General features: G+C 40.2%; 1 protein-coding gene across 24 annotated transcripts in view; it reads right to left on the bottom strand.

The window, feature by feature from the left end:
- Positions 1–8987: 8987 nt before the first annotated feature.
- Positions 8988–24875, bottom strand: part of STS (steroid sulfatase) — a 120667-nt gene continuing 104779 nt past the window's right edge. For 23 of the 24 annotated variants that reach the window (XM_083829019.1, XM_083829021.1, XM_083829009.1 and 20 more), the window contains one exon: positions 8988–11969. In XM_083829019.1, the coding sequence (XP_083685145.1) occupies positions 11587–11969 (383 nt within the window). In that variant the 3' untranslated portion in view covers positions 8988–11586. Of the gene's footprint in view, positions 11970–11996; positions 19015–24875 lie in introns of those variants that run through there. The other variant, XM_083829022.1, reaches the window with a different exon arrangement.

Raw genomic sequence — 24875 nt, forward strand, 5'->3', positions numbered from 1 at the left:
TAGATTAACACGCTTCAATCGTTTTAATGGATGTTGACATGTACATATTACTTTTGTTAAGACAGTTCAGTTAATAATGCATAAGAATTGAGTCTGCTCCTTCGATTCTGAACTCTTTCACTATTTTATTTTTCAGAAAGGTTTAGAAATACTTACTTTTGTTCTTGTTTCTTGCTAAGTTCTATATTATGTTCCGTGAATTAGGAATTGCTAGCTACAGAAACACGCAGTAATTTAGACGGTCATCTGTCCTTTCCATCTAAGAAAATCTGCACCATTCTCTGTATATATTGTTTCTTGTATATATTGTATCTTGCTACTTGCCTGCACTCTGGAGTAAAGACAGTGTCAATAATTCACAAAAATAATGGGCAAGTGTATGCTTATAGCATTCACAAAAATATATATGTATATATTTTTAAAAGTGTATGCTATATATATAGATACAGATGTTTTGCTAATGTCAGTTTACCTCAGCGTTGGATAGGGCTATTCTTCAGATTTCAGCATAGTTAGTGTAGGAATAACAGAACTAGCTTTTTTACTGAGTATACTTTGTTACTGGTTTGCAATTTAACTTTGGTAGTACAGCACTGAACAAGGGCTAATTTATGTTGTTAAGCAATGTTATTTGCTATTCCTTTCAGAAGCTCCAGTTTAAATATGCTTTAGAATTTTACAATGAGTTATACTGTTTGACAGTACTGAGGATTATCATGTTACACTGTAATGGAAGTAGACAAAGAGTAGAGTTAAAGGAGAGAAAACTGAATTACTGGCTTAAGGACTCATACTAGAGCAAATTTCCAAATCCCTAAGCATGCATGTTTTTTAACCAAAATTACGAACAGATATATATATTACTTTTTAAACCCTAGATCAGAGTCCACAAAATCTATGTCTGTTATTGTTAATGTCTTTCATCCAGATAAAGATAGAAGTAAATTAAAATAAGACACTTGTTCAAACATAAAATATTTTGAATGCAGGTGAAGTAAGGGTTAATTTATTCATGCCAAGCATCATCCTTATTAAATTATTTTATCTACCCCAACATTTATTTTGTTTGTTTAATTACTTCATCTATTATAACATTGACCAAAATATTTTTATGAAATCACATTTAAACATTTATTTCCTTTCATGCAGGGAATAAACAAAAATTTGTCATAAAAACTCTTGATGACCCTGGAGGATTTCTTCTGCCCTAGATCTCCAGTGACTTCCAAACTACTTCTTCTGTATTGTTTTTTTTCTCTGAAATTACCCCTGAGAACTTCTGTTTCATCATATGGGGTAGGGTGTGTGTGGGGGGGAAACACCTGTGTGTTTAACTCAGTTAACACAAATGTGAGCATCCCCTAGAAGTCTTCCAAGGCACTTACATTTCTTCACTACATATGTGTTTGAAAAATAGTCATTTAGAGAGACTTCATAGATGTCTAAATTAAACAGGTCATTTCCCATCCAAGCTCAAGATTATAAAGTATGACAGGAAACTACCTTTCTCTATTCATTTCAAAGAGAAATGTTTCTCTCTAATGCACAACCAGCAGCAATAATTGTAATCATGCTTTCTTATTCTGGTCTAGATGTTTTTAATTTCACAGAATCACAGAATTGCAGAATCACTTTTTTCTCTCTGTTCTGTTTATGAAGGTCAGAAGAGCTGGCTTTTTTTTTTTTTTTTGTCTTTCACTAGTTTCTTATCTAATTCAAATATTTGATGTTTACATCCAGTTTCTCTATCTTTGAGTTTATTTCCTGTCCTGCCAACAGTGTTTTTTTTTATATAGAGCCATAAACCAATGTGATGGTAGTTAACGCTGGGCTTAGCTGTTTTCTAACTCTGCATGAAAAATGTTTTTCAGCTGTCATTTAAATATTTGTTTTACTCTGTTTTTAACAGTGGAATTTAACAGATTCAGTGTTACTTCTTCTGACCCATGTAAAAAGGTACATTTTATAGCTGGATAGTAGTTGACCCTCACTGCCTTTGGATTTATCTTTTCTGAAAGCTTTTCATTGTTCTGCTATTTTTTTATTTTTAGCCAGTACTTTCTACATCAAGATCTTTATGGTAAACAGTATCCTAGTAACAGAAGGAATTGGTTGTTGAACTCAGAAAAAAATATTAGCTATATTTGCAACAAAGAAAAAGGCTGGAGGCAAGCTTACAAATATCTGACAGACACAGACTGAAAGTATGGAATAGGAAAGGCTGGAAAAACCTAGCATTTAAAATGTATATGACCTGTCTATTTTAGAGTAAGTTAAAATTATTGACAGTCAAGAGTAAAATGTTACGTATGAATAAGTCTGCATATTCTGTCGGTGAAGGATTTTGCTCAGCAAAGTCCCTGAGCACAGTGGGATGGCAAAGAGTTAAGTTGCAAGCCTGTGTTCAAATACCCTGTTTGACTAGGATCTTTCTGTTTGTATTCTTATTAGATATGTACTTGGTCTTGTGATAATACAAATTATTAAGAAATCTAGTCCATTAGGGTGTTGTAACCAGTTTTGTACTAAATATAATGCAGAGTAAACATTTTTAACTTAAGAAACAAGTTGTAAAAAAGACTTAGCAGGTGGAGCACTAAAATAATTTTTCAAGCATAATTCAAGCACCTTATTTATTTGTTTGGTGAATGAGTATTTCTGAAGATACTAGAAGTTATAAGATATGTATATAAAAATACAGGCTTTTTAACATAACACACACATACGCTATAATAGAGATTAACAACTGTATATTAAATGTCATGAATTTTTCTAGAATTTGAGCAGTATTCTTCAAGCCCAGTTCATTCAACAAAATCATAATTGATGTTAATAGAAAATGTAAATTGGAAAAAGATTTTAATTCACTGTTGGCAAATCTCTATTCTAATTAAAATCTCTCATCCTAGTACAATAATTAAAATGCTGGCATACAAAATGATTAATATGACCTTAAAAACAAATTGCTTGACCTGTATAATGATGACACTTCTTTAAAATAATTTCAGTAGCATCTTTCTTCACTGATTTGCAGAGCCTGGTGGAGACAAAAAGACCTGAATGTCGCTTTAAAAAACAAATAAACAACAACAACAAACAAATAAACAAGCAAGCAAATAAGATTTTGACATTTAGTTGCAGAATTTTTACTGTGAAAACCTCCTTTTTTGGTACTCTTAAAAGCATTTAAATTTCATACATGTTTACTTTTAAAAAAGATTTTAAAGACTTCAGGAGACAGAAGTAATATTCAGCTCCCTAAACCTAGATGTAATGAGTTTTTTTGCTGGCTTTGCTGGTTATCCTATGCCTATTTTTTTTTTTTAATCTGTGAAAAGGAAAAAAAGATGATTCTCAGGCATAACTGATCTGTATGGAGTCATATAAGCTAGACTAGACACATCTTGTTTTTCTCTCTCCTAGGCAGAAATGGAGCTGAGCTCTAGATATATTCACTGTGAGTGTATAAAATTAAATAAGCTAAATATGAGCCTAAGAACTACAATTCTACCTATACTAACTTTTAAATCCTCCTGAATGCGGGAAATACATTCTCCCTTCGATGTCTGAAGACTCTGATCCTATTTTCAGAGCATTCTTGACAATGAAAGAATGAGGTTCTTCCTGCACAAACGTGGTTTTCTTTCAAACTGAGATCAAGACAAGTAATTTTTTTGAGCCCTCCCTCCTTGACACTTTTCTAGATGGGACACACAGTTAAAACAAAGCATCCCTAAGCCGCTGGCTGGGTATAAGAATAGGGCCGGCAAGGAGAACCACAACAAACTTGTGCCCTTCTTGTACAAGCTTTGTCACTCTGTTGCAGAGGCTCACAGATTCACCAGCTCATGGAATGAGCAACACAGACAGAAAGTGACTTTGTAGCCCTAAGGTATGTCTATCTCTGCTCTAGAGGGGATCTGTGTACTTCATGTGATTAAAAATACTTAATCAGTCTTGAAGTTTTGTTGCAAAGCTGTCATCACAACCCAGGTGAGTGCCCTTACCGCTAGGGAGTATTACCCTCTTCCTGATTACCTCTATTAACAATTGTTTGCTACCCAGAGGCATGGTTTCATCAGGAAGATGAAGACTGATTTTTTCATTCCCAGACTGTATGCTTTCACAAATCTCGAGTTCATCCCTCAACCTCCTGATAACTCATTTGCGTCCTCTAAACTGGTTTGGAGATGCACTTTCTGATGAACTCCACAGTCACCTTTTTTTTTTTTTTTTTTTAAATTTGGCACATGATCAGGTGGTGGTCCATGTCCATTTTTTGTCCATGGACTCTGTACTTTCTTTCCTATCACTGCAAGGCTGGACAGTATGGAAAGAACCTGTGGCTGGGCCCCTTAACTTGTGTCAAAGCATGCCCAAGGCACCAGTTTATAAATATACTCTGCATCCCCTTATTCTACCTCTTTACTGACTATGTATTCCTTCAGCTTTGCCAAGCTAATTTAACTACAAAGGCTCTTTTGAGGAAATCTAAAGGTTTAGCAGCCTAAGAATCAATTGGATTAAAGGACAAGGCCCGTTTAAGCCACAGTTTATTGCAGAGGGCTGGTCATCTCTGCACTGATCAGCAGAGGTTTAACGGTAGCAAGATTTCAATGAACAGCAAAAAGTCTGCTCCATTTTTCATTGCTTTCAACACATAAAAGAAACTGTGGCATTAGTCAGGCTCAGTTCCTCAGGAGTCTCTTATGGCATTGCTCTCTTTCTACAGCTTTACCTGAGATGGTGTCGTGGTTGCAAACCCCCTCTTTGCATGAAAGGATGTCATTACACTGTAAGATCAAGATGTTCAACCATTTAGATTCAGACTCTGGCCTTCACAGTTTTAGGCCAGAATCTGGATTGTAACAGACAATCACCTCAAACTGTGTAACAACCTCCTTTCATGCCAAGAAAGGGTTTGCATTCATAATACTGTTTTAGGTAAATTTGCCAAGCAAGATTTTAAAAGCAAAACTGCATTCCCCAGAACGGGTCTGGATAGCAAAAAGGAGAAACACGGGAGATATCTGAAACTGAGCCCAGGTTTAACATGTGAAGATGGCATCCCTCTTCATAATCTGGTACTCAGTGCTTAAAAACTGGTGGGCACAACTGATTATCTGCAGCTTTCATGTAGTGCACATTAATGCTGCTGCCTGAGCTCTAGCAAAACACTTCTGTCATTGTCATTAATTTCCAGAAAGGGCAGAATGCCATCTAGCTGCTAGGGATGGCCTCTTACAACTGAATTTTGTTGAAAGATAATCAAAGACGGTTGTCATTCAGTGGCATAAATCTTGGTATCTAAGAGGATTTGCCTTTATTTTTAGTAAATATCATAGGAAAGAAAGGAGGGGCACCAAGCTGATCCTTTTGCAGAATAATATGTTTTTAAAAAGCCTGGTGAGTGATGAGATGTCACTGGATGATTGTGTTTTTCATATGTATGAGACACAGCGGTGTTAGGATGTAAAATTCCTATTCTAATAATCTCCCTAGAGCTTAAACAGTTCTCTGGATGGGTGACATTAATCAGCTGCTTCCCAATGCATTACATATGTTGTTTTAAGATTGACAATTGAAAACTAATCAGAACATTTTTCTAAGCCTAATTATTTTGTATTTTTGACAGGAGATGGCATTACACAAAAGATACAACTAAAAAAAATAAATAAAAATTTCTCACACATGGTACAAACTCCTAGTAATCTTTTTATCACTATCTGCATTATCTGCACAGGTAATCCATTTTTAAAGGCTTTTGTTTTTTTTTTTTTGTTTTGTTCTGTTTCCCTTAACAGCTTGGTTTCATTTGAGAGCAATGGCTATCATATCAAACCAAAGTTATACTCTTGTAGTCCAGCCTGAGTCCATAAGGCTTTTGAGATGCTTTGTCTCTAATCTTTTAGAATAAATACTGCTACCCAATGCAAATTCATATGAGATTCTCTTTAAATAAGTGTGAAAATGAAGAGCTCTGCCTTATAATTTCAACTACTTCCTATTTTTTCCACATAAATCAGATACAATAAAATCTCATCCATATTGAAATGCTTTGTTATTTAAAAATGTAGAATAAATATTGTAGAAGGGTGTTTGTTTTTTGTTTGTTTGTTTGTTTTTCATAACTGAGTCGGTCATATATGATGAACCTGTTCTCTTCAAATACAGTTTTCCTTTTCAAGGGAAATACCTGTGGCACTATTCTTTTATAGATAAGACTAACCATCTACCCAGGGAATCTAGCATGATTAATATTTATTTATTTTTAATTTTTTTTAATTATTTTTTAGGTATTCAGAGGATGCTGTACAAGCTTTGCAAGGCCTATAATCCAGATCATTCAAGGTCTGTACTGTTTGATAAGGTACATTTAGAGATGTAACCATCGGATAATCAAGCCAGCTAGTGTAGTGCAAGCTTCAATGAGAGGCTAGAATTCAGTTCTTTCCATGTGCATAAAAAAGCTTCAGTCACTGAAGCTTTTGTTGGTGCAAGCTCAGTGCTCTGAGTGCTGATCTAGGAGATTAAAGCTATGTGGATGTTCTTAATAACAATTTGTAGCAATCTTTGTCTGCTGTGTAGATGAAATTCTTGTTGCTTTTAATGTGAATAAAAGCTACTGAGAACACCAGAATGTTTTGGAAAAGCCTTATGACCTGTCACAATGTTTTCAGCGCTCCTCAAGTCACCTGCAGTTTTAGCAGCCTGTAAGGCTTTTGAGTCATGGGAGTTTGGCACAGGTCTTCTGGTCTTCCAAGGACCAAAACACATGCCTATTGCTCCCTCAGAACCAGAGCTTCAGATTAAGATGGCGCCTCCTGAATGATGATTCAAGAATAGTTTGCTGTGTGTTTTTACTCAGGGGCATGGGGTCATGCATCCCTGTGAGCCCCAAGCAAGTTTTCACTTGACAGGCTGGCACTGTAGGACACCACTGCAGAGTACAGGCAGAGTCCAGCCAGCCGCAGAGGTGTCTGTGTTCCTCTTGGTCACCTGCAGTCCCTGATAGACCCAAACCGACTGGCAATTAGTAGGACTCTGTCTTCAGACTGGAGATAACCCTATGTATGCCATTTGCTCCCTGGTGGTTCCCAGGGAAGAGTTTTGCTATGCCAACCTTTCCTCCTGCCACACAGCTGGCCTCTCTGTTTGCAGTGCACTCATCCACAAAGGACTCTTCTTGAAAGTGAGATCCTGATAACGTATTTCAAATGGTGTCCAGGTAATGCCAGAGGACAGAGAAATGATGAAGATGCAAGTGTCTGTTTTACATACAGAATTATCATGTCCTAATGTAAGTTTAAAAAAAAAAAAAGTTTTAATATATGTCACCTAATGGAAATAGCTGAACAAAGTGTAAGCAATGTATTAGATGCCTTAGCAATCATACTCTCTCATTTTATAAAATAGTTGGGTAAGATATGTTAGCATAAATGACATTAGAACATTGCATTCTTGCAGCTATGCTTGCCCTCCTTTTCTTTCTTTCTCCATTTTTTGCCTATATTAGATGACATCTCAAGTGAAATTTTCTACATTGTCCACACATCTGAACACCCAGATCTCACATTACTACAATGTGAGATAAGCTCTTGCTGGCAAGTGATGATTCTCACTGAGCTGTGAAGGATATGGACCATATTCACTCAGATCTCTGCAGACTTTCAGTTGGATTTCAGTGAGCTGACAAGCTGACACTTCTCTCCAAAAGCTATTTCCTTTTTTTTTTTTTTTTTCTTGACACAATAATTTGAGGCAAGTCAGGACATCTCCATTTTTAAGAGCCATGAACCTGTGACATCCTGTCAACAAGGGAGAAATATTAAAATAATTCCATATGGTCTCCTATGTCTGCTAAAAGAGGAAAGACTGAGAATAAGCATAATTAGAAAGACGAGATTAATATCTTTCCCTGAATCCACAATGCACATCTTTTTTAGCCATCTCCTCTCTCTGCTCCAGGCCCTGACCCCACGTGTTAAACAGTGAGCACACAGACTACTTGCAAACCTGAAGTATTATCTTTATACAGACTAGTTTTCTCTCTCTTAAACTGCACATTTTGTAGAGAGGGTGACTTACTGACTAGAAAGTGCACCTTTACCAGCTCAACACTTTTAGCACTTTTTGTTCTTTCAGTATTCCCAACAGTTAGAGAAATACTGTTATCCTTCTTTAGGCACAGATAAGGACTTGAGAAACAGAGTTAAATGACTTGCTCTGTGCCATAGAGGGACTCTGTGATAAACTAGGATGTGATACTGTTAAATAATTCTCTAGAGGAATACACTTTCCTCTGAAGCTGAACTCCCACTTTAAACTGATGTACTTTACCATCAGGCACCATGTTAAAATATCAGTCCTAGTTAAATGGTAGATTGAAAACCAGTTTCAAAGTACAACAGAAGCACATTCTCCTTGAACCTTCCTTGTTAATAAATTGTGATTCATGAGTATCCCATCAGTAATGTTGTGAAAAACAAAACCTCCTTGTTAGAACAGGCAATGTCATTATAAAAATGGTATGCTGTGTTTCTCATTTTATTTTGCAGATAAACAAGACTATTTTAATTACTATGATCTGACATGCTATCTCCAGAACAGAAGGTACAGTACTTGAAAATATAATACATTTGCAATACAGGAAAGGTTTATTTTAGGCATTAAATGAAATAGCATTGCCATAGAAAATGAGAAATACTGTCCTATTCTTAATAGAATCTTTCTTGAAGGAACAATTGTAAAAATGGAGTTCAGATTTTATTGCTTATGTCAAAATATTAAATGCTGTATTAAATTAGATTTTGGTAAATATGAAGCTTGTGGCACAAACAAGAAATAACTTTTATTATTCAGAGTTCTTTGAATGTGCTTTAATTTCTTAGATTTTATAATTCACAGTTAATTCTTGTTACGTATTAAATAAGTAGAAGGTTAGCAGCATCAAGGAGTTCTAAAAAACACACCTTTTCAGAAAGACCACTTCCAGATTGATTAGGGCAAAACAGCCATTGTGATCAACATGACATACAAGTTGGAGGACTTAAAGGCAAAGAAATAGAAAAATGTTTGAGGGGTGTGGAGGTTTTAAGAAAGAGTACTGGAGAGACATCACCAAAACCCAATGAGGGTATAAAAGAAAGACTCTATTCAGTCAAGAAGCAAACAGAGCAGAAGAAAAATGATCACTTTTTGTACCTCAGTCAGGCAGCACAGATCAGCTGCTGTGTTAAGAGAACAACCAATTCTCACACCTGCAGAAAGTAAAGGTATAATACTAACATAGCATCTTCCTGATGAAAAGAAGTAGGTGTGGATGTCCTTAACAATATAAATTGAGGTCCTTGTTAAGGTCACAGCCTAACAACAGTGGGAACAAAACAGATCCAACAACAGCTTGTAAGAGTTACTGCTGCATAGCTAATACATAACATTTCTGTCCATATAATTCAGCAGGAGTATTTGCTTGCAAAGGCTGCATAAGCCACAGGAGAGCTGTGGCACCCAGAGAGAGCATCCTCCACTCCACTGCTCTCTGTGCACCCTGGCTGAAGGTTGGGCTGCCCACCAGCTGCAGGGCAGGCACAGAGGGGTCAGCACCAAGAGGCTCTTGGGCCACATGGTAGGGACAAGGAGTTTGGGATGTGTGGATCCTGCTGTGAATGCTGCAGAGAAGTATTTGCGTTTAAACTGCAGGGATCTTTCTTCCTAAATTTATGTTGTATAATCAGCGATTAAATAAAGCAGGGAGGCAATTATGTTGCATGAATGGCCATCTGACAGCTTTCCAGATACAATATAAACAGTCCTGAGAGGCTATTGGCGAAATACCTGAACTGACTAACTTCATCAGCACACATAGGATTTAGCTACCTACAGAGAGCTCACAGAGCATATACAATCATAAACACAAGGTGAAACATCAAAAATAGGACTTCAAGGAAGTGTACATTTCCCAAGATAGGAAACTGCAACAGAAAAATCAAAAAAAGGATAGATTTTACAGAGGGAGAAATATACCTTATACCACAATTTATTTTTATAGGACAGGCTTCAACAGCTCCCAACAACTGGGTCACAACCTTAATGTCAGCTGACTGAAGCTGCTGCATTATTATCAACTGAGATCCCTTTTGCATTAATGCTTTGGTAATACCACCAAACAGATTGTAATACATTAAAATGTTGGAATTAACCAGTGTTCTCTAATAAGGAACAAGTCACCTTCTATTATCAGGCATCAAATTGTTTTAGTATTTTGCTGGTATGTTCTCCTCTGGTACAATCTGCCAAATAAAACTGTTTGCCTGGCTATAGAGTGGATAGAAAATGTGACCGAATAAGATGCAGATAAAAATGGATACAGAAATTAGCCCTGAAGTATTGTAGATTTCCCAAGGCCTTGCTAAGAACTCAAGAGACTGTTATATCTGGCTTTGAGAAAATTAAATGTTCAAGCCCAAGTTTATTCTCAGAAAATGGTAGATCCTATCCAGAGAGCTTAAACAACAGCAAAAATATTTAAAGCAAGACCAAATGTTATTTATCTGTGATGCACACTGCACTGATCAGTGGAAGAACAGGTATGGTATGTAAATAGTGCCTTTATACTATAGTATGAATTTGAAACTCAGATATTAGGTATGGACCAAATCTTTCATTTTAGCAACTGGGTTATGAATATAAAGGTTTGTCTAGATCAGGGATTAAATAATTGGTGATTTCCTTTTTCTTTTCTTTTTTTTTTTCTTTTTTCTTTCTCTTTTTTCTTTTCTTTCCTTCTTTCCTTTTTTCCATCTTTCCTTCTTTCTTTCTTTCTTTCTTCCTTTCTTTCTTGGGTATGAATTTGGCCTGCATGTATTTCTGAAGAGTTATAGTACACACTCAAGGACACACCTGGTGCACCTGAAGTGGTTTCTCTTCTAAACAAAAGTTGATGCCATGCAATAGGGTGCTAGTTAGAGAGCACCATTTTAATGCGGATCAAGGTCTTCTACTATATAGCTCTCTATATTTTTATGGCGCATGCAGTGTTAGATTTTTGGCACTGTTTATTATTTCATATCACTGATGCTTTTTGATAGAGATGCTGCTACAAATCTGTTCTTTACCTATCTGTCAGTTATCAAATTATAGTCACAGATGGACTTCTCCAGCATTATCTCTCTATTTGTATTTTTTGGTGAAATATCCTAATAGCAGTGAATAGTACTTACTGAAAAGGACAGAAAAGTGTGCACTTAGTGGTTATAATTGACAGAAACAACAGGTGAATTCCTCAGTGTGTAAAAACAAAGCTGAAGCTGAAGATCTAGAAAATAATCTAATCTAGAAAATACATCCATTTGTAGATAAGGGCAGCAGCATATGCTCCATACCATTTCTTGTATTATTAAGTCAGAAAAGATGTCTTGCTCTCCTTCTCTTGGCATATTTTCTTGACTGAAATTCTACTGCAACACTGTATTAAAGACAGTTCATCCTGCATAACAAAGACTTCTAAAGGCTCTGTGCAGTTGTTCAAGTGAACTACCTAGACATTCTCCTTGTTCCAGTTTCTGAAAGGGAACTGTAGCTTGTTTAACCAGAATGCACCTCCAGCAGGCTGTCTTCTGACTCATAGTCACAGTAGCAAGACTGAAAGAGAGATGAGCAACATGGCTGAAGCCATGGCTTCCAGAGAAGGTTGTCCCAAGAGAGCTGGTCAGGGACAGCTTGCAGTGATCTGGTGTGGCTAGCTACTGCTAGCTGTATGACCTTGAGTATTTCATAGAACCGGCTCTCTGTTTTTGGAGTCAGTGGCACTTTCTCTTCAGGGTCTCTGGAGAGATCGAAGAGCAGTGGGGGATCATGGCGTGTGATGAATCCTCCATGGCAAAAGCAAACATGAGAATCGTAGCAACCATTAGAGTCTTCAGGACTGAAGTTTGGAGTGAAGAAGAAGACTTTCCAGACAGATTCACCTGCAGTTTACAAATACAAAACAGTCAATGATAATATGACCAACTGAAAGTCCCCTTATCTTACAAAACTCTAATTTATACCACAGGACATCAGTCTTTTGGTACAACCTCTATCTGTACACAAACCACAACATACTGAAGGAGCAAAACAAAATTAAGCAAAACATGGTGATTTTCATGCTACATATATTTATGAAATTATAATAATTTCATTCCCTCGGAAGAATTCTAATGAACTAAATAAAAGAAGTCTTAAAAGAACATTTTTTTAAGTAAACAGTACTAAGATCTGCATAAATATTTACTAAGACATTGCACTGTCTTCTTTTAGACATATTAAAATTTACCTTTTTCACTTGACTACATCCAGACATGATTGAGCTATGAATGCTTCTCATTTTACTAATAAAAATAATTTCATTTTTATCTTTTTCTCCCTTCATCTCCCTGTTGCATTATCCCAGTACCCTCTGCCATACGCATACTCCCCAAACACGTTAAGACAGAGATTCTCATTTTATTAAATGTGATGACATGAACTGGTATAATGGATCCTAAACTCATGTCTTAGGCCTCTAGATGATTTTTTTTTCCAAAAAAAAAAAGCTATTACAGTAGCTCAATTCTTAGGTGAACCTTGGCTTTGTAAAATGGGAACCAAACATCTTCCAGATAGGTCATTTTCACTTAGCTTAATTTGCTGTGTATAGACATTGAACTGTCTGCAATAGTGTAACTTTATTCACTATTTTCACTATTTGAAATACTAATAAATTCCTGGATCAAGAACAAGCAGATATCAGTCCATTCCTTCAAGAAGCACTCTTGAACAGAAGGCACCCTGGAGAACCTGCAAATACTTAAGAAAGAATTAAGCAAGAAATGGCTATTATTTTCCTCGAGCATGGCAGAACAGACGGGCAGGGGAGACAGGAGCAGACAGGCATTTCCAGGGAAGCACACAGTCCTTCCTAGTCAAGGAAGCATACAGTTCTCCAGAAGAAGACCAGGGAGTAATTAATCAGGAACAAAATCTGTACTTTATTATTAACAAAGACAGGATAGTAAACAGCTGAGGGCTATAATGTCTGACTACCTGTCCATTTGAGTGTATACAGATATCACAAATAGATAACAGTAATTTACTTTGCTAAGTGCCCTATTGCTGAAACCATTTTTGTATCACCTTTTTAAACTGGGGAAAAACTCTTTTTGGTATTCTGTTGAATATTGTTAAGTCCACAGAAAGCTTGTTACTCTAGTAACAACCTGTCAAGAATTTATATGCACTGCAGTAATCAATACTCATTAATCAATTCACCAATTCACCAGAATGGAAGGCACTAGAAAATGTTGCAAGGGGACAGATGAACTGTTACATGACTTGCTGTAACTAAATCATAGTCAATGTTTAAAGATAACAACAGGTTTAAAGAAAGAAACATCTCAGTGGATTAAAGAGTCACAGGTTGCAGTTCCTGTCTATGGCATGACTTTAAAAGACAGTGGGCTGTGAAGATAATCAGAGGGCTGGAGCACCATTCCTATGACGAAAGGCTGAGCGAGCTGGGGATGTTCAGCCTGGAGAAGAGAAGGCTTTGGGGAGACTTTATAGCAACCTTTGAGTACTTAAAGGGGGCTTATAAAAAACAACTTTTTGCTTGGGCAGATAGTGACAGGACAAGGGGGAATGGTTTTAAACTAAAAGAGAGGAGATTTAGATTAGACGTTAGGAGGAAATTTTTTACTCATAGGGTGGTGAGGCACTGGCACAGGCTGCCCAGAGAAGCTGTGGATGCCCCATCCCTGGAAGTGTTCAAGACCAGGTTGGACGAGGCTCTGGGAAACCTGATCTAGTGGGTGGCGTCCCTGCCTACAGCAGGGGAGTTGGAACTGGATGATCTTTAAGGTCCCTTCCAACCCAAGCTATTCTGTGATTCTATGATTCTTTACAGCTTCTTCTATACCACAGCATTTTTCACACTGTAAGGAACTTTCCCTTTAGGAATCAATTCAATGACTGAATCTGGAGACTTCCAGTTCACTTAGTCTGCACTTAAATCAGGGTCAACAGTGACTGTCATTATACACAGACTGGGAGAAACCTGTGAATGCTGCTCAGGAGTCAGTACAGAGAAAGCAGCTCTAAAGGCAGAGAGCACCCTGCTGGCACAGACAATAGGACATGATAAGCTTTAAAAGGCACCGAGGGCTCTGGCTGCAACAGCAGCAATGGCTCAGTCATACTGTGGAGGAGGGACAGGACGGGTAAGGACAGGATGGGAGCATTCCTTCATCTCCTTCTCCAATAACATTTTAAAATGTTGGTTTGATATTTGAATTCTTTGCTGTTTTCTCAGAATTAAAATGAACAAACAAAATCTAAAGCTCCCCCTCAAATTTCTTTGAACTTAGGCACAGAACACTGCCCAGAGCAGAAATACGCCTCTCAATTATTGAGATTTAAAATTTACATTCTGGGAAGGTATATGATTCTATACTAAGCATTTCTTCAGGCTCTTTAAATTGTTTAATTCTCAAGTTGGACAATGAAGAACAGAAAAAGCCAAAGGGCATTATTAATCAGTTCTCTGTGTGCCTCTGTAGACCATACAATATTTACCCCATCTGAAAATTCAGTTCAGAGCACTATAACACCTTGTTAGAAGAGCAGAAAAAAATATATAGCTATTAAAATGTCAACTAAAAGAAATTCCAGTAAGGCCATACACATGAGAACTCTGTGGTCAGGCTGTCTTATCATACATCCATCTTTGATTGTACACTTCTGCTGAATGACATTGAAAAGAAGTTTTCGGCCAATTTTTTTTTGGTATTGGACATTGTAGCACAGGGCCATTTCAAGGGCTTACACACAGCAATATAAATTCTGCATGGGGATTCTGAATTACAAGCAGCTCATATAGGTAAGTATAAAGATATGGGGAAAAGAAAAAATGAGGAAGCTGTACCATGATTTTTGTTCCAAGACCAGGTTAGATGAGGCCCTGGGCAACCTGATCTAGTGGGTGGCACCCCTGCCCATGGCAGGGTGGTTGGAACTGGATGATCAGGTTGATCCTTCCAACCTGAGCGATTCTATGATTCCCCTGCAGAATAAAGATTTCTTCAGGTTTGCTTATATCCAGAGCATTTGTCATGTTGCAGAAAACATGTGTGGGGTTTGAGACAGCCATGAGTGTGACATCATATCATGTCTGAACTGCATTGCTAGTTTTTCCAAGAGCTGATGGTTATCAGCTGTGCTGCTATGTAAATCATGCTTATACTATGCAAACCACTGAGCTCTGGGAGAGCAAGGCTGTTATTGTGCAATGATCATCTGTTGCACTGCAGCGATGCTTCAGAGGGTCTGGAACTTCATCTGGTGCTGGAGGAACACCAGCGCAGATTTTAACCGCCCATTTCCTAAGCATTATAAAAACTAAAGCATATCTGTCAGTGGCTGTGGCTGTGAAGCATCCAGTGTAATATACTACGATACATAAAGAGCTGTCAGACTTCTAATCGGTAAAGCTGATGAGCTGTATAAGGCTGGATATTAAAAAGGGAGAGTTCTCTCCCAGTATCTCTCAGCTGATATAGAATCTCATTTTGTCAGAGGGCTAACTACAAGGATCAAATTAATCTCTCAGTAATTAACAATGCCTTTGTTCTGCAAACCATCTGGATAGGAAACTCTCTTTTCATATAAAGATATCTCTTCTTCAGTGAACCTAGTAGTAAAATTGTCAGGGATCCCCCGCAGTCAGTATATCAGATCACTTCCAAAACACAACAGGCAAGCCCAAAGTCTGCAGAACCCACTGAGACCCTGTCCCAGTGTTTCACAGCTATTTTATTCAGCATCTATATTTTCCTGCAGTTCTCCAGCTCAGTGAATTGCCCAACAATTTCACCTATTCAGCCCTCCAAATACCACTTTGCACATGTAGAAAAACAAAAGCCACAGAAAGTGTACATATAAACAGTCTCAAATTAAAATAGGTTGCAATTAGTTCAAGTAAACCTGGTATGAACACAATTGCTAAGAGTTTGATCTCCTAAACAGACTGCTCTTCTGTTTTATCTACTTATCTGTAGGATATATTTATCCTCTCAGACTCATACAGACAACCACAGTTCCAACAGACAGGTAGCAGCCATAAGATTAAATAAAAGCTCTCGGTAAGATATATTTCTAAGATGACGTGACACACTGGATATGGATGTCATTTCTGTTATAGTAGTAGCACTGTGCTTAATAACTGATGGCTATATCCTATTTTCTGATGACTTCTTGAAGTGAATAGAAGCTATTGCTGTGTTATTCCCTGAACATTATTTTTACTGTATTTAATCTGCAACAGATAGACCTAGGTTTGCCAATATTGTCATTGCCGTTGTTCATATTATTTTGTTTCATCTTTCAAGAGAAGGACAAGTTAAACAAGTCTGTTCTTCACTGTAAACTAGGGAGCTGGTCTCTCCTTGACTTGAGAGGCACTTGAGCATAACCCTTTGGGCATAGTGCTACATACAAATGTAAATTGCCCACAGACTTTTCCTGCATTTTGTGTGCTCTGTAGCCATGGTGAGCTCTCACGTTCTATCTTAAGGCGGCTCTTCAACGTTTCTACAGAGTAACAGATGAAAGTCGCAACTCACTTGAAAACGATATTCTTCAGATAACTGTTGTTACTGCTAGATTGATTCCTTTCTTCCTGCTTTTTATATCTTTAGAGTAATTTAGAAGTGCAAGATTCTCTACTAATCTTATATAAGGTAGATATCACATATGTGTATTTATTCAGCTCTTCAAATATTTAACAATTTTAACAAGATTTTGGTTGCTAAGTTCTTGTAGAACTATATATGTCATATGGAGACTACTATTTGGTTACTATAAAGAAAACATGTATTATTTTTATGAATATGTGCATTCCTCAAACAGCTAATAAAAATCTGCTATTTGAGTTCAAAATTTTGTAACTTTACTCTTTCAGTGATTTTTTTCATTTTTAGATACTTGTATCTGGGTATCTTACAATGTTACATTGTTACATCAGTTAAAAGACAGCACATTATGTCCAAGTGTAGGTGGAAAATAACTGAGTGATAATCAAAGACATAATGTTAATTTATAAGAATTGGTTGTTGATAGAAGAGGCTTGCATAAAGAACTGTGCAGAACATAAAGTATTTGTGGTAAAAACATGAAAAAAACCCTACACGTTAACAGTGGTGATTTTAAAATCTTAAGGATAGAAACTGCAATGCTAAGTATTCACTAAATCTGAAAGGATTGCACAGTGGTGGACATCTAATAATCATACTGAACATTCCTGGAGCAATAATAGAAGACACAGTAAACCCATGCTCAGGCTGATGAAATGAAGCCAAGTCACGAGTGAATTCTTGAATGAGCTGGTGAGCAAGTGCTGTCCTATTCAGTGGAACCAGGGTGTGGTGGTTTTACTCGGGTGTGCGGCTGAGCTCCACCACAACTGCTCTCTCCCTCCCCCTCCTGAAAGAGGAATGGGGAGAAAATATGATGAAAAGGGCTCAAGGGTTGAGATAAGGACGAGGAGATCACACAGTAATTATTGTGATGGGCAAAACAGACTCAGCATAGGGAGACAGTAAGATTTATTGCTTATTACTAACAAGCTAGGGAAGCGAGAAACAAAGGAAAGAAACCAAAAGCACCTTCCCCCCCCACACACACACACCCTCTTCCACCTCTTCCCTCCAAGTGGCACAGGGGAACAAGGGAATGGGGGTTATGGTCAGTCTAAAGCGCTTCTTCGCCGCCGCTCCTTCTTGGTCACTCTCGTCCCCTGTGCCATGGGGTCCCTCCCACGGGATGCAGTCCTTGGTGAACTGATCCGGCGTGGGCTGCCCACAGGCAGCAGCTCTTCAAGAACTGCTCCAGATATGTGTCCGTACCACGGGGTCCATCCCTCAGGAGCAAACTGCTCCAACCTGGATCCCCCACAGGCAGCAGCTCCTGCCAGGTCACCTGCTCCTGCGTGGTCTCCTCTCCACGGGCTACAGCTCCGGCCCGGAATCTGCTCCAGCAGGGGTCTTCCACAGGCCGCAGCCTCCGTCGGTGCAGGTCCACCTGCTCCACCGTGGTCTCCTCCACAGGCTGCAATGTGGAACCCTGCTCCACCGTGGTACTCCATGGGCTGCAGGGGGACAGCCTGCTTCACCATGGTCCTCACCACAGGCCGCAGGGGACTTCTGCTCCGGCGCCTGGAGCACCTCCTGCCCTCCTGCTGCACTGACCTTGGCGCCTGCAAGGCTGTTCCTCACTCCTCTCACTCTCCCAGCTGCTGTGTGTTGGAGTGTTTTTTTTTCCCATCTTAAATATGCTCTCACAGAGGCGCAAACAACATCACTTATTGGCTCAGCTCTGGTCAGCAGTGGGGCCCTTACCAAACATGGAGCAGCTTCTAGATCCTTCTCATAGAAGCCACCCCTATGGCCCCCTGCTACCAAATCCTTGCCATGTAAACCCACTACACAGGGTTCACTGAATTCTGTTCGGAGTCAAGATTATTAGCTGAATGGTAAAAGCTGACAAAGAATTATCTTCCTGAAGTCTTCGTTATCATCTTCAGAAAGAATGACAGATCATTTATAGAGGTTTTTTCACTTGTTGAAGAAACTCCCAAATGGGCACAGAAATTATGTTGCTAAAAAAGGAAGTGTGAATGCAATATCATGCCTCATATTTGGAAGTCCTAGTTAATAGAGGAACACTGAAGAATACATTTTGCCCTGGAAAGAAAAAAGGATTCTACCCATAGTAATCTGATGCATATAATCTTGACACTTGCTAAAAATTTGGTTCAAGGGTCTATTCACTTGTTGAATTGTCCATATAATTTTCAATTAATGTAAACAGTAGTTGATGTCATGCTGAAGACAGAAGATAACGTTGGCACTAACAAAATTAGTGGTCTGTTTCATTGTTTCTGAGAAAAAGAGTGGTGATTTGCATGTACTGGTTTTCCACTGGAGTCAGTAATAGACATAGCTAAGAAACAAAGAGAGTAACACACTTAAGAATGTAACAAAGCATAGCCACTTTGCCAAGGATGACAAAAATTAAAGAGCAATCTATTCAGAATGGTGTTTTGCCTTTTGTCCTTTCTGTCCTTCAAAAAATGCATTTTATTAATAGAAAATAAATTGAGGACAATCACTCCTCTCTGACATAAAGTGGATGCAATCATCTTGATTGAAATGAACAGATATGCAAGATTCAGACAGCTATTTTCCTGATACTGAGTCAAACACACGAGACAAAGATGTAAAGGAAATTCTAAGCAACTACTGCAAATATTTTCAAACAAGTTTGAACTAAACAAAACCATCTCCAAGAATTTCTTCATAGATGTCTCTCTCCAGACATTTTTAAAAATCTTTAAAAATTTGGATATCAAAAAAACCTTTGATACACAGAATGCACAGAAATATTCCAAATCATTAATCTGAAAATTGATAATGAGTTTAATTTTTAAATAGAAAGAAAAGGGTCAAAGAAAAATTTAAACCTGTTTGACTAAGCTTGTTATGAGTCTGCACTTAGGGAATGGAAAACAGAAGCCTACTAGAAGTCTGTGCAAAATAATATGATTACTGAGCGCATGTACAATAAATGTAGTTGACCCTCTCTGTCACCAAAAATCCTGAATTAAATCTAAACACCAAAACCATATGATATTCTATTAAAGACAACCAGCAGGGACTATTATATACATTTATTCCTACAAAAATTTCTAGAAGCTGTCTATTACCTATTTTCATATGAGAATGTTCAAGATTAAGGTTTTTCAGAGAAATTCAGCAGTCAGCCAGTGTGGACTTCTCTGCAAAAGTCAAACCTCATTTCACAGCTCTACAGTCAGCATGAATGCTTGAGTTTGAAGAGAAGCCTGGTTTCAGGAAAGCAATGGGAATATTTTCTTGTCCTCGGCAGTGTGCAAAATGGATGCAGAGAGCTTCAGCTGTTCTCCAGATGACTATAAGTGATGGAAAAGGTAAACAACCTTGACCCTCTCCTACTTCCCAGAATAAGAAAGGCAGACATGTGGCACAGTGAAAACAGGCTTTACCCTTCTGAAGTGGTATAATTTGCTAAAATATCCTTGCTATTAAAAACAAGATGAAAGAAGGGTCTCCTGGGCCTGTAAATGGAATGAATTCATTTTAATAACATATTATACAGGAGTTAAATGAAGAGAGCTCAGAATTATTTTGAGGACAGCTTACTTCAGCTCTGTCGATCAATTAATATAAAATCATTCTGGTGAGTGAACTCTGTTCAGTCACATAAAGTAATCAAATAAAGTCTGTAATTCTGAGATTTTTTTTTGATTTTTTTTTTTTTTCATGAGGAATGGTTCACTGGATTGGTGTACAGAAGGTTTGGCTTGTGCTTTCCAAGCTGCGACCATTCCTCCTCCTTAGTTTGTAATTTAAACAAGGAGAAAGGGAAGTGTAAAGAAAAAGAAAGAGAGAGAAAGAGAATAGCTCATTTCTAGATTTACTCCTGGTCTAGTTAAGTCTTTTAAAACAATTATTTTCATATCAAGCCTATGCAACCATACTTTCAACATGATTTGAAATAGTTTGTTTCGGATATTGTATTTCCCCAATATTCCTTTATTGTCCCCGCCTCTTAAGAGTTTATATTAACTCTCAGGTCAAATTTTCACATTTTAAGCACTTGTTGTGCAAGAAACTGAAGTGTTTTAAAAATCATAGAAACTTCAAAAACTTCATGCAAAAAACAAAACAAAACAAAAAAGACATGAATAAGTCCAAAAGTATTTCTGACTAGCATTGGCCTAGCCAGAACTCAGAATCATTGGAAAATAAATTAATTTTCACTTCAGTAAAACTTTAAATTTACTTTTACTTTAATTATGTTATTTAAAAACAGAAATAATGCATAATTACTAAAATTGAACAGTGTCTCTTTAACGCGATGAAAAAGAAACTGAGATGCTGAAATTTCTAGTGGCACAGCTAGGAATCTAGCCTGGGATTCCTCATTCTCAGAAACCAATCACAAGCTACAGAAAAAAGACTTGTTCCAAAAAGTACACCTTTGCAAGCAGAAAAGTTAGGTTTATGTTCTCATTATGAATAGAAATAATGTAAATATTAAATAAAGTTTTTTTTTTTTTTTTAAAGGAAAAAATCTAATTCATTTTTCCCCTGTATTAGGTTGATGTTGCAAGGGCTTGGTAGCAGGTGGGCTGCAGGGGTGGTCTCTGTGAGCAGAGCCCAGCAGCTGCCCCATGTCAGATCAGAGCCAGATCCAGCCAGCTCCAAAAGGGACCCACCGCTGGCCAGAGCTGAGCCAGGGAGCGACGCTGGGTGAGCCTCTGGGAGAGCAGAAAAAAAGAAGGAAAAAAAACAACTGCTGCACAACAGCAGCTGGGAGAGCGAGGAGAGAGAACCAGCCCTGCAGCCCCCCAGGTCAGTGCAGCAGGAGGGCAGGAGGTGCTCCAGGCAGGCAGCAGCAGTTCCCCTGCGGGCTGTGGAGAGGCCCCTGGTGGAGCAGGCTGTCCCCCTGCAGCCCATGGGTCCCACACGGAGCAGATCTCCACGCTGCAGCCCGTGGAGGAGCCCCCGGTGGAGCAGGTGGATGTGGCCTGGAGGAGGCTGCGGCCCATGGAGAGCCCCCGCAGGAGCAGGCCCCGGGCCGGAGCTGCAGCCCGTGGAGAGGAGCCCACGCAGGAGCAGGGGGTCTGGGGGGAGCTGCCGCCCGTGGGGGACCCGTGCTGGAGCAGTTTGCTCCTGGGGGATGGATGGACCCCGTGGTACGGAGCCCTGTGGGAGCAGTTCCTGAAGAGCTGCTGCCTGTGGGCAGCCCCCGCAGGCTCAGTTCGGGCAGGACGGCATCCCGTGGGAGGGACCCCACGGGGAGCAGGGGCAGGGAGTGACTGTTAAGGAGTGGTGGAGATGAAGCGTTAGTGACTGACCGCAGCCCCCATTCCCCGTTCCCCTGCGCCGCATGGGGGGAGGAGGTAGAAGAGGGTGGTTGGAGGGAAGGTGTTTATTAGCTTGCTTTTAGTTTCCCACTGCTCTAGCCTGTTATTAGTAGGCAACAAATTCTATTAATCTCCCAGTGTTGAGTCTGTTTTGTCTGTAATGGTAATTTTTGAGGGATCTCCCTGTCCTTATTTCAACCCTTAATCCCTTTCCATTGTATTTTCTCCCTCTTTCCCTTTGAGGAAGGGGAGTGAGCGAGTGGTTGTGGTGTTCAGCTGACCAGCAGGGTAAAACCACTACATCCCCTTTATTTGTCTTTCTCTCTAGAGTAAGTTAGGAATGGAATCACAGAATCACAGAATTGAAGGGGTTGGAAGGAACCTCGAAAGATCATCAGGTCCAACCCCCCTGCCAAAGCAGGTTCCTTAGAGCAGGCTGCCCAGGTAGGCGTCCAGACGGGCCTTGAATATCTCCAGAGAAGGAGACTCCACAACCTCCCTGGGCAGCCTGTTCCAGTGCTCCGTCACCCTCACTGTGAAGAAAAAGTTCTTTCTCATGTTGGTGTGGAACTTCCTGTGCTCCATCTTGTGGCCATTGCCCCTTGTCCTGTCCCCACAAACCACTGAAAAAAGGTTGGTCAAATCCCTCTGTCTCCCACACCTCAGGTATTTATACACATTGATGAGATCCCCTCTCAGTCTCCTTTTCTCCAGGCTGAACAGACCCAGGTCTCTCAGCCTTTCTTCACAGGGAAGATGCTCCAGGCCCCGTATCATCTTTGTGGCCCTCCGCTGGACTCTTCCCAGGAGATACCTGTCTTTTTTTTGTAGTGGGGAGCCCAGAACTGGACACAGTACTCCAGGTGAGGCCTGAGCAGGGCAGAGTAGAGGGGGAGGATCCCCTCCCTTGACCTGCTGGCCACGCTCCTTTTAATGCACGCCAGGATCCCATTGGCCTTCTTGGCCACGAGAGCACACTGCTGGCTCATGGTCAACCTGTCGTCCACCAGGACCCCCAGGTCCCTCTCCTCAGAGCTCCTTGCCAGCAGGTCGTCCCCGAGCCTGTACTGATATGTGTGGTTGTTCCTTCCCAGGTGCAGGACTCTACACTTGCTCTTATTAAACCTCATTTGGTTTCTTCCTGCCCATCTCTCCAGCTAGTCCAGGTCTCGCTGAATGGCAGCACAGCCTTCTGGCATGTCAGCCACTCCTCCCAGCTTTGTGTCATCGGCATACTTGCTGAGGGCAGACACTATTCCCTCATCAAGGTCGTCGATGAAGATGTTGAACAAGACCGGACCCAGCACCGACCCCTGGGGAACACCTCTAGTCACAGGTCTCCACCCGGACTCTGCGCCGCCGATCACCACCCTCTGAGCTCAGCCAGTCAGCCAGTTCTCAACCCACCTTACTGTCCACTCCTCTATCCCATGCTTTCTCAGCTTTGCTAGCAGGATGTCATGGGAGACAGTATCGAAAGCCTTGCTAAAGTCAAGGTAGATGACATCCACTGCTCTCCCCCCATCTACCCAGCTGGGGATGCCATCGTATAAGGCAACGAGGTTGGTCGAACACGACTTCCCCTTGGTGAATCCATGCTGACTACTCCTCATAACCTTCTTCTCTTCCAATTGCTTGGAGATGGCATCCAGAACAAACTGTTCCAACACCTTTCCAGGGACAGAGGTGAGACTGACTGGCCTGTAGTTTCCCAGATCCTCCTTCTTGCCCTTCTTGAAGACCGGAGTGACATTGGCTATCCTCCAGTCTTCAGGCACCTCTCCTCTTCTCCAGGACCTTTCAAAGATGATAGAGAGCAGTTCGGCGATCACCTCTGCCAACTCCTTTAGCACATGTGGATGCATCCCATCGGGACCCATGGATTTGTGTGCATTGAGCCCACTCAGACGCTCCTGAACCACTCTCTCGTCAACCAGGGGGGAGCCCTCCATTTCCCAGACCCTTTCTCCTCCCGCCAGGGTCGAGGAGTACTGGGGGGGGGAGTCCTTGAAGCAAAGACTGAAGCAAAGAAAGCATTCGGTATCTCCGCCTTCGCGGCGTCTCCCGTTACCAGGACACCCCCCTCATTCAGCAAGGGACCCACATTATCCCTAGTCTTCCTTTTACTGTTTACATACTTAAAAAAAACCTTCTTATTATCCTTTATCTCTTTTGCGAGCCTCATCTCTAGGTGGGCTTTAGCCTTCCTTGTCGCGTCCCTGCAGGCCCTGACAACACTTCTATACTCCTCCCAAGAGGACAGGCCCTTTTTCCACATTTCATAGACCTTCCTCTTCCTTTTGATCTTACCAATGAGCTCCTTGCTCATCCATGCAGGTTTCCTGCCCCCCTTCCCCGATTTCCTACTCTTAGGGATGCACTGATGCTTGGAAGAAGTGCTGTTTAAATGTTGCCCAGCTCTCACAAGCACCCTTGCCTTCTAGCAACCTAGCCCATGAGATACTCCCAAGCAGGTCCCGGAAGAGGTCAAAGTTGGCTCTCTGAAATTCCAGGGTAGCAAGCCGGCTTTTAGCCTTACTTCTTCCACCAAGTTCCATCTTGAACTCCACCATCTCATGGTCGCTGCATCCCAAGCTGCCCCCAACCTTCACATCGCTAACAAGCCCATCCCTGTTGGTAAGGACAAGGTCCAGAAGCACCCCCCGCCTCATCAGCTCCTCCACCACCTGCGTCAGAAAATTGTCTTCAACGCATTGTAAGAACCATTTGGACTGCGCGTGCCTGGCTGAGTTGCTTACCCAACAGATGTCTGGACAATTGAAGTCCCCCATGAGACCAGCGCCCGTGATCATGAGGCTACTACCAGCTGCTTGTAGAAGGCCTCATCGACCTCCTCCTCCTGATCTGGTGACCTGTAGTACACCCCCACAAC

Source organism: Anser anser (assembly GCF_964211835.1).
Source record: "Anser anser genome assembly, chromosome: 1".
Classification (NCBI taxonomy): Eukaryota; Metazoa; Chordata; class Aves; order Anseriformes; family Anatidae; genus Anser; species Anser anser.